At 41.9% G+C, this 10,768-nt stretch overlaps 1 protein-coding gene across 2 annotated transcripts in view; it reads left to right on the top strand.

Moving 5' to 3' along the window:
* The window catches only part of LOC101853321 (fatty acyl-CoA reductase 1), a gene marked incomplete in the record, with an annotated part of 59,706 nt that overhangs the window by 36,353 nt on the left and 12,585 nt on the right, over positions 1-10,768 (top strand). For both annotated transcript variants that reach the window (XM_035970038.1, XM_005099443.3), the window contains 3 exon segments: positions 1,648-1,896; positions 2,703-2,809; positions 3,581-3,758. In XM_035970038.1, coding sequence (XP_035825931.1) covers positions 1,648-1,896; positions 2,703-2,809; positions 3,581-3,758 — 534 coding nt within the window.

Here is a 10,768-nt window from a genome sequence, read left to right as displayed (position 1 = left end):
AAGAAGAAGAAGAAGAAGAAGAAGAAGAAGAAAAAGAAGAAGAAGAAGAAGAAGAAGAAGAAGAAGAAGAGCAGCAGCGGCAGCAGCAGCAGCAGCAGCACTCATGAGGCAGGGTGACATAGAAATTTGGATTGACAACTGCAACAACAAAAACAACAACACAATTTAGGCAGGGTGACATAGAAATGTGGGAAGACTAACTTGACACTCAAGGAATAGCAACAGTGGCTTCTACACCTTGGGGGAGACAACTCCTACTTGTGATCCTTCCTCCAGAATGTCCACATGAATCGTTTGGCTACGTCAGTACTACTGTAATACAATAGGTTTGGATGGCTCTTTGCCTGAATATTAACTGCAAGTTCGATTTGCCGTATCAGATTATGGTCTGAATGACGTGAACAGCCACCCACAACAGCCGTTGTCTGGTTCTGCTTGACCAGCACATTTCTAAAATTGTTCGTTCATGTTCTTGTGTGTCCCACGTTATGTTTTGGGTGGTTAGAGGGCGTCACTTGTAGTGCTAACTTCTTTTTGTTTCCTCTATTGTTTCTGTTGGTCTGCCAGTCTGTCTTTCGCTGCACTAAATAATCGTTGTCATCTCGATCTGCTTTTCTTTTCCCAAACAGACAACACAGGGAAGGTTGCTTGTTGCTCTGCTGTAGTTTGTCCCTTTTTTTTTCTTTTTTTTAAAAACAGCTTCACTGTCAGCATGTGGGTGGTTGGAGGTTGTCACTGGAAGGTCCTGCTTCTTTTCTTTCCTTTTGTTGTTTCTGTCTGTCTTGCTTTTTTCCCCTTCGCTAAACAACCGTTGCGGGTGGTTGGTGGGTGCTCTGGTGTAGTTTGCTCCTTCTTTCCTATCAAACATCTATCGTCCTTATCTCCCCTTTTTCTTTTTTTATGTTTGTTACTCTCTTATCTTCTGGCGCTTATATGACCTTATGCAGTTGCGAGCGCCGTAAAACCTCTACTAAAACCTCTACTAACGCAAAACAACCGTTATAGTTTCAATGAGTTTCTCTTTACTAAAACAAACTGTCTGTCAGCATAATTCGTTTCTAGTTAGATGTGCTGACAAGTCAAAATTTATGGCTCTATGTATTGCTCTTTACAACTCAACAACACCATTGTCGTTAGTGTTATGGGTAGGCACTATGCCTTGTTCGCTAAATATGTTCTTTTAAAAATTTCTGACGTAGGGAAGGTTTTTACTTTTTTTGTCCCTGCCCTTTCCTATCAAATGACACCACTCATAATTTAGCATAGTATACAAAACAGAACTCACAAATATTATTTTTATAATGTCGCAATAAGAAAGAATTAACAGAATTAATAATAGGAAAAGAGGTATGGGGAAGGTATTTTGTTCTGTATCTTCTACTTTTCTCATCATGGAGTATAATGTCCTGCTCAGGCAGGTCCTTGTAGGCAGGATAGAAACAGATCGCCTGTTAATTGACCGAGTTTGTGTAAATTGAAGCATAAAACAAGTATAAATAAATTCAACAGAACATGGCCCCTGTACAATTCATCAACATTTTGCCTGCGGGTGGTGGGATGATGCCAGCAGTATGTCCTACTTTTCTGTCTCATCATTTCTGTCTGTCAACAAACAGCTCATCATTATTTCTCTCTTCTCCTCCCCAGTTGTTTGACCGTCTTCGCAAAGAGCGGCCAGATTTCGCCAGCAAGCTCCGGCCCATCCATGGCGATATGCTCCTGCCAGACCTGGGCCTGTCTCCTGAAGACCGTGCCGAGCTGGAGCAGAAGATCAACATTGTGTTCCACAGCGCAGCCACCATACGCTTTGACGAGCCGCTCCGTGTGGCGGTGGAGATGAACGTGGTCGCAGTGCGCAAGATGTTGGCGCTGGCGCGCAAGCTAGAGCACCTGGAGGTATGGTTTGTTTGTTTGTGTGGGGTTTTTATGGAGCGGGGGGGGGGGGGGGGGTGGTGTGTTGTTGTTTGTTGTCATCCTATTTTAGTGTTATGTTGCTGTTTTTGTGGGAGGGGGGGGGGGGGGGGAATTTGTGACATGCTGGAACTTTTATGTTAGTCTGTAGTCTTTATTTCATTCTTTTATGAGTGTGTATAGCTGGTTCTGTATTTGTGTAGAGGACGGCTTGCCGTCTCTGTCTACACCTCATCAATAGCTGCATGATGGTATAGAATGGAGACTGCATATTTATCGGGAGATTGAGACCATACAGTGAGATACTAGATGAACGTGACTGACAAAAGAATTACTATGACATCATGACAGCCTCCTTAATCGGAATGCAAAACTGTAAACCATCATTTTAACTGTACAGGCTTTGCGATAATCATTGTTTACTTTACCTGTCAACTGTTTGGGGTAGATTTTGTTTACTTTACCTGTCAACTGAACTGTAAACTGCTTTTGGTAGTCATTGTTTATACTTAAACTGTGGGTGGTTGGCGGGTGCTCTGGTGTGGTTTGCTTCTTCTTTCCTATCAAACATCTATCGTCCTTATCTCCCCTTCTTCTTTTTTATGTTTGTTACTCTCTTGTAACACCTCTAATATTCTGGCGCTCATATGACCTTATGCAGTTGCGAGCGCTGTAAAACCTCTACTAAAACTAAACTAATACTTTAACTGTCAACTGTTTGTGGTAGTCATTGTTTATTTTAACTGTCAACTATTGGTGTTAGTCATTTGTTTCTTCTGTCTCCCTGTCAGGCCTTTGTCCACGTGTCCACGGCGTACGCCAACTGCGACCGGCCGTACATTGAAGAGACAGTGTACCCACCCCCTGTGGAGCCGCAGAAGATCATTGATGTCCTCGAGTGAGTTTCTCATATCTTCTCCGTGTAGGGTGATTACTGGCAATTTATTCATATATCTAAGATCGTTCCATTTTGTTGTTATTGTACATTTAGAAAGGACAGATTCAGGCCCTCAAACTGTGAAGCTATGAATTTGTTTGTGGAGGTGGGGGGAGATTTTAAAAAGGGCAACAAATTTGTTTGAAGGAAAAGTTTGAAGTTAAGCCCTATGGTAAATGTGTGTGTGTGTGTGGGGGGATGATGGACAAAAGCGCATCTCAAATGTGCGATTATATATAAGGGAGGGGGACGGGGGTCCTGTAATGTAATCTGAAACTCTCTGAAAGGTTCAAGTTTTACTGAGCAAGAATGAAGAAAATCTCATGCTCACATAGATAACGATTTTTTTCCGTTTCATTGTCCAAAATACTTTAAAACTTATTTTCCCTGCACACTGAGTGCAACTTCAGCTTTTGTAAAAAAAAAAAAAAAGAAAAGAAAAAAGTTTGCGTATCCCATATTCTTTTTCTTATTTTTCCTCGAGAAAACACATCTGTCTCTCTCTCTCTCTCTCTCTCTGTCTCTCTTTCTCTCTCTCTCTCTCTCTCTCTCTCTCTCTTATCTCTCGTCTCTGGCTCTCTCTCTCACTCTGTACCCCACTCTCTCTTTCGTTTATCTCCCCGCCCCTCTCTTTTTATCTCTCTCGACCCCAACCCCTCTCCCTCCATCTCTCTCTCTCTCTCTCTCTCTCTCACATCTCCTCACTGTTCTCCCCCCCCCTCCCCTCCCCAGATGGATGGACGACGAGATGCTGGAGCTGTTCACGCCCAAGCTGATGGGGGAGAAGCCCAACACGTACACGTACACCAAACAGTTGGCCGAGCACCTGCTCATCACAGAGGGCGCCGGTCTCCCCCTGGCCATCGTCAGACCATCCATCGTTGGTGCCGCCTGGAAAGAACCCTTTCCGGTACAGTCTTTTGAAACTTAATTTGTCTGTTCTTCATTTGTTTATTTGTGCGTTTGTTTTTTTGTTTTTAATTAAATTAAATTGTTTTGCTGATTCATTTTGGAAAAAGGTAGAAAGCCAAAGAGGCAGAGAAAGATCAAGAATAACTTTCTTAACTCTTTATGCCCCATCGAACGCTTGGAGCATCAGGCGGTAATAACCCTGTTCCCCATTAGACGCTGGGAGCGTCCGATACTAGTAACAACATTTTCATTTTATTTACTGCTAGTTTTTGCTTGTTTTTCGGCAATATTCCCCAACCAAGTCTTCTAGTAAGCCCAGCGCTAATTGAAATGAAACAGTTGTCACTAGTATCGTGCACTTCCAACGTCCGATGAGGAACAGGGTTATTACCTCAGGACGCTCCCAGCATCGGATGGGGTTTAAAGAGTTAATGATCACGAAAATGGGCACAGGCTATAGAAAGGTTGACAAGCACTAGAACAAAGCACTGAATAGCAAGCCATAATTGTTTTTTTTTGTGGGATCATTCCGCGCTATAGACAAGAATTCCCACAAGATAGGCCCCCCTCCCTATGTGCTCGATGAGTATTCTTGCATTCTGCCTCTTTGTCTTTAAATAAAAATAACTTTTATTTCGGTACAAACAAAGTAACTAGGCCGTGATGTTGTGCACTATGGGGAAGGTCTTCGAGACATTTTTCCTCTTGAACAACCTTTTGGCCTTCAGTCTTGGATTGATTTTTGTGGAGTTTTTCTTTTTCATTTTGTTGTTGTTTATATTATGTTTCTCCCCTACCATTTCACCACTTTGACTCATAAGAGACTTTGAGATTGTAAAAAGATGAATATTGTGGTTGGATTTTTTTTTCTTGTGTGTGTAAAACTATGTAAGTGAGTTGAGACAGGTTGACTGGGGGTTTGTATACCCTAATTTTTCAGGACTACAAACGTGTGTTCCCTTCTTCGGTTGTAGTTTCTAGTCCGCAGGTCCAATCCTGATTTCTTAAATGTGGACAGGAATTAAATTTGGGTAGAGCACTTTCGACACTGAAGAAAATGTTTTGCTTTACAACAAAATCGTTCGTACGTTCTGGGTAACGACTTCCTAATAGTCAACTCTTAGCTGGGAGCATTGTGAGTGAATGGGAAAGCCATTAAGGACACTATCTTTCGGACATCAGAATTAAAAGATTACCCTGCAACTTTGACCGACATACAGAACAGCAATCAAGAACTCCCAGTACTGTACCCAATTAATGATGTGTAGAGAATTCTAACACTCATCAAAAGTTATGTTGAGTTTACCTGGTCTTTTATAGAATGTTTCTTCAATATTCATGCCCTCTGGATATTGCTAATGATTTTTTTTCTACGTTGTCGACAAGTATTATTGTACAGAGTTTACCCTTTTTGTCATAGTTTCACAAGGTTATTATCAGCACCTGGATCGTATGTTGTGATTTGTAGTGGTTGATATTTGAAGGACCCCACTAGCAGTTCCTTCTTCTTTTTTTTCACTTTATTGTTTCTGTCTGTCTGTCTGTCATTTTCTTTTGCACTGTTATTTTACCGATGTTTTTCTCTTAATTCAAACAGATAAGCTTTTTGGGGTCAAGTTTTTGGATAGAACCGCAAAACGAAACCAACATACAAACCTTCGCGTTGACGCTGTAGCTGTTTACACAGAATCTGTGAGATAGCGAAAAACCATTTTTTCCAAGAACTAATTAGGCTAGTGGAAATATGAAAAGGTGGATAAAAGGCAGACCTCAGAGGAGCGAAGTCCTACTGCCATCTGGTGGATGGTATTTTGTTGTTGTTGTTGTTTTTTAATGTCAGGTATTGAGTAATAGATAACTTAATCAATGCATTGTCTTCAGAAGTCGAGACAGCAGATAAGGACGTTTATTGTGTGATTGGCGGGTGCTCTGCTGTGGTTTGCTCCTTCTTTCTCATCTACCGTCTTGACCTTATCCCTCCCTCTTCTCTTTTTGTATTTGTTACTCTCTTATAACACCTCTAATCTTCGACACTTACGTGACCTTATTGTGTTGCAAGTGCTGTTAAACTCTTAATAAAACCTAAATAATGTACAGGTCTCACGAATATTGCGGTGGTTGGATACGAGACAGAGACAAACGCCATTATGCGTTTTGACGTTCGTCGAAGTCTTGCACCCAGTCGTCGATTTGTGGAAAAGGTCGGTTATTTCTGTTCCGCTTACGTCGTGCTGGAGTGGTGCCCCTACGTCATATTGGAGTCGTGCCATGAAGATTTGTGTGACTGTGTTTTTGAAGAAAACACCGTAATAAGAACTTTGGACTGCTTAGGGGCACTTACACTCACACGAATTTTCCTCACTCCCCCCTGGTGGGGATGGGTACTCGGCTATAAACAGCGAAAGTCAGTTTGTTAGTGTTTGGAGGGCGTGTTATCTGCAGCTTGCACTGGAAGCCGAGAATGTCTGTCTGTGACCTGTGAGTTGTGTTCTAAAGTCTGCTGCCTGCATCGAGCATGTTGTAGAGCTTGGATATGGGCTATATAAATGAAATTCTTCTTCTTATCCTTACATTGTCCGAAATCTATTGGGTGCTGTCTGTGGTGTAGCGGTTAGGCGCTTCGCCGTCGCATGCAGAAGACTGACTTGAGTTCGATTATCTTGGGAAATTTTTAAAAATCGAGTATCTCGGTCCCAGCGTTGTGTCTCTCTCAGCTATGGTTGGCCCTGTCAGGCAGGGTGGGAACCCGCCTCCTAAATATGCTTCCCAGGAAGCTAAGAATGTTTCTGAGTGTTCTATGGTCTGCTGGGGTAATAATATAGTGTAAAGCGCACAGAGCTTGCTTTTGGGTGGGGATATGCGCGATACAAATGCTATTTATTATTATTATTATTATTATTATTATTATTATTATTATTATTATTATTATTATTATTATTATTATTATTAATATCTAAAGTGTCTATGGGGGCGTAAACACCTACGTGAAGATTGAGGCAAGACTCGTGAACGAACAAACCCTTCTTTTACAATGACAGCTAGAAGCGGTACTAGTTCCTGGCTGTTACGTTGTTTGTTTCTTTTTTAATAACGTATTGTGTACTTTGTGTGAAGTACAGAAGGCAATCTGTTTGGCAACATGGGACGCACTATTGGCATATCGTTAATAATGGAGCTACTCAATGTCTCTCTCTCTCTCTCTCTCTCTCTCTCTCTCTCTCTCTCTCTCTCTCTCTCTCTCTCTGTCTCCCTCTTCTCTCTCTCCCCCCTCTCTCTCCCCACTCTCTCTCCCCTCTCTCTTTCCCTCTCCCTCTCCATTTTCCCCTCTCCCTCTCCATCTTCCCCTCTCCCCCTCTCTATACTCTCTTTCTGTCCTCTTTCTCTTTTCCTCTCCCCCTTCTCTCTCTCTTTACATCGTGTTCTCTCTTTCTGTCGCTCTCTTTCTCTTTTTTTCTCCGTCTCTCGCCTCCCCCCCCTCCTTCCCCAACGCCCTGTGCCATCCCGTTCTCCCCGTAGAAATAACGCCCACGTCCTCTGAGCGCAAGCGCAGTCCAGCGGTTGCCTCAGGAATAAAGTTGTTTACAGAATATCCCTAAAAATGAACGTACATGTGTTTACATTACAGAACTCTGGGAATCTGAAGGGTGGACGAGAACAGAGTTCTCAGGGTTTGTTTTTTTTAGGACAGAGAAAGAGATAAACGCTAGGATTGCTTTGTCTGTGGTTTCTTTTCTTGTTGCTTTGTCTTTGTTTTTAACATTGTTTTTTTTCTTTCTTTTATTTATTTATTGCTTTTTTTAAAAGAGGGTATGAAGTGGTTGAAAAGATTATCTATAAATTCGTCTGTCCTTTGATGGAAATAGGGTTCTCTTGGCCTATTAATTTATCTCAATGTTTATAGGTTCGCTTGCATGTAGTTAGAAGGACGTTACTGGCAATTCTCTCATTTTTTCTTTCCCTGTTTTTTGTGTGGTTTTTTTTTGTCTAGATCTTTCTGTCTTGCTTCTTCCCTGTACTACTATATTATGACAGGTATTTTGTCTATGCGCTTTTTTTACTCGAACTTCAAACTCAAAACTAGCTATGCTCGTTTACCTTCGTCTTTCCACTATGATCAAAGGCCCACCGGACTACGGATAATCCTTTTGCCACAGATTTTATCCCAATTTGCAATCGCAACCCTGGGGGAAAAGGGCAGGAGGGGAGGGGGGTTATAACATTACAGCCCATTTGGCAGAAACTGAAGGCGAATTGAGGAAAGCGAGTTACAATTTCTTTTTTTTTTAAAGGGCAAACATTCCGCTGGAGAAACTGGAATTGAACCAACAGCATTATAAATTGCAAGTTTATGGCTTTTAAAGGAATTTGCATAAACGTGAGACTTCATACAGATTACTTAGCCTTCTAATGAAAAAAAAAAAAAACGACAATGACGAACCAAACATTTTGTTGAAGCCCTAGAGAACACAATCAAACACGCCATACTAATTGATTTGGGTTTTTTGTAAAGAAAAGCACGGCGACATAATTATTTATGGTCATTTAGTGCCGTAAAAAAGCAAGGCGGACTGGCAGGAACAACAGGGGAGGGGGGTGGGGGGGGGGGGGGGTTAATTTATTAAACAAATAAACGTCGGACCTACCAGTGGCGCCCACATTTATTTATTTATTTATTTACTTATTTATTATTATTTTTAATTAATTTAAAAAAAAATTATTTTTTTTTTTTGGGGGGGGGGGGGGGATCTGCAAAACCTTGGATAATCTACTTTGACTTAATGCTGGTGGTGAAGTTAAGAAAATGGATGAGTGATTAATTGAACCTTTTAAAAAAAGAAACGCCGTTCAGCGTTCGAAACTGGAATATTATCAACGACTCCCTTCGCTTATAGGAAATGATGGTGAGGGTTCATTCAGAATAGTGTACGTTCTTCAATGGATACTTCACTGAAGCCCCCGAGAAAACACACGCATACATACACTACATGAAAAGTTTTGTCGTTTTTGCTGCATCTGCGAAACTTTTCATAAACTTTAGTACAAACTTTGGTGAGTTTGACTGGTGGGGGCTCTTTGTTGTTTGCGCTGACCGTGCAGTGCAGTGGTTGGCATTTGCTGAGTCAGCAGTTCTCTCAGTGTGCGTGGCATTTTACGTGATACCCTCCCACGTAAACAGCCGTCCTTGGGGGTTGGGGGGGGGGGAGAATCAGCTGTGCTGGCTGCCGTTACGAGGTAACCAGATCCCTCATTGTAGATATTGTGCGTTGTGGCACTCGCTGGAATGGGGCAGGGGTGTGTGGGGTCAGCACTGAGAGTTCACGGGCTGGCTTCATGTTGCAATCGTGCCCGTGTTTTTTTGTGTAATAATCGATATGGGGGCGAGCAGGCAATGAAACGAAGCTCAATGGGAGTTCACAGATCTGGTCTGTTTTAGGGTGCTTGCAACAAAAAAAAAAGTAGACACGGTTTGGTGAGCTTTATTAAAGATATTTGATAATTTTACGGGGTCTAAATTAATTATTGGCTAAGAAGCTAAAAATGATGCTTTGGGTGGTTTTCTCGGTAGCTCATTATTCAGGGTGTCAGCATATATAGAAATTTGGTGAAACGGGGTCTATGGTGTAATGGCTAAGCCCTTACTGTTGGCGTGCAAAGATAGTGACGCTTCGAACGCAGAATACCTGAGTTCGATTCCCATATCTGGAGAATTTTTTGTTTTTGAGTATATCTGTTTGTCTGTGGGATATTGTATCCATCTCTGGGCGGTGCTACTGACTGGAGTGTCGTTAGGCCATTCCCAAAGGGGGGGACATTAATATGTTTTTATGCACACTAGAATTGTAAATTGTAATTCGGCTGATTCATCAATGTCATGCTCATAACTATGCCTGAACTGCAACAGTGAACTGCTGACTTTTCTTTCCTAATGCTTAGTATAGTTTTTCTTCTACTTCTTTTGTATGTTTGTCACACTCTTGTGACCCGCCATTTCCGGGGTGCCTTGATAGTCGAAGCAGACCTTGTGCTGTTGAAGCTAGAGAAGTGAGCATAGTAAGCGCCATTCCCTGTAAGGACTTCTCTGTTGGCATCCACCCCTTAGCGCTCATATGACCTTATGCAGATATGAGCGCCGCAAACCCTCTACTAAAAAAAAAAAAGCCCGCCCGCCTCGTAATAATCTAAGTTGTGTCGACTGGGCATGAAAGACTCACTTACTTTTAACGGAAAGAAACGAGACAGATTAGTGTCAGTATTGCTCCAGTTTGGCTACTCATCACCTTGCATACGAACATTGTGATTTCTATTTCCAGACGGAGAAGGTATTGTTTTGGGAATACACAAAGAAATGGGTTTGATTTCTGTGATGGAAAGTTATTTTTACTAAGTACGCTTTTAAAAGAAATTATTTCAATTCTTGTATGGGAATGGTGTTTTGTTGAGTATACGTTAAAGAATAGCTGGCGTCTGTGGTATAGCGGTTAGGGTATTCACTTTCACATGCAGGAGACCCGAGTTCGATTCCCGTGTGAGGAGAATTTTTATCGAGTATATCGGTCTTTCTGTTGGGATTGTATATCTCTCTCTGCCCGGGTTGGCTCTGATAGGCATGGTCGAAAGGTAGCCCGCCTATTAAATGGTCTAAATTGTGTCAGTAGGGGCGTAAAAACACATACATTAAGGGGGAAAAATAGAATAAAATGAAAGATGTTTTTTTCTTTAAAAATACGTTTCTGTTCTTGGAAGATATTATGTTGTCTTCTTGTCCATGTTTTGGTGATGTATATTATACATAAACCACACAGCATGGATCTGACCGGCGTCTGTGGTGTAGCTGTTAGTCACTTCACCGCCGCACGCCGAAGACGTGAGTTCGATTCCGGTTTCGAGAGATCTGTTAATCAAGTACCTCCGTCTGTCTGTGGGGATATTGTATCCTTCTCATTTGAGTTCACCCTGCATTTCTCTAAATGATATAAATTGTGTCGATATGGGGAGGGCAGTTGGTGG

The sequence above is a fragment of the Aplysia californica genome, unplaced genomic scaffold, assembly GCF_000002075.1.
Source record: "Aplysia californica isolate F4 #8 unplaced genomic scaffold, AplCal3.0 scaffold00213, whole genome shotgun sequence".
Classification (NCBI taxonomy): Eukaryota; Metazoa; Mollusca; class Gastropoda; order Aplysiida; family Aplysiidae; genus Aplysia; species Aplysia californica.
This window is presented reverse-complemented; position numbering and strand designations above follow the sequence as displayed.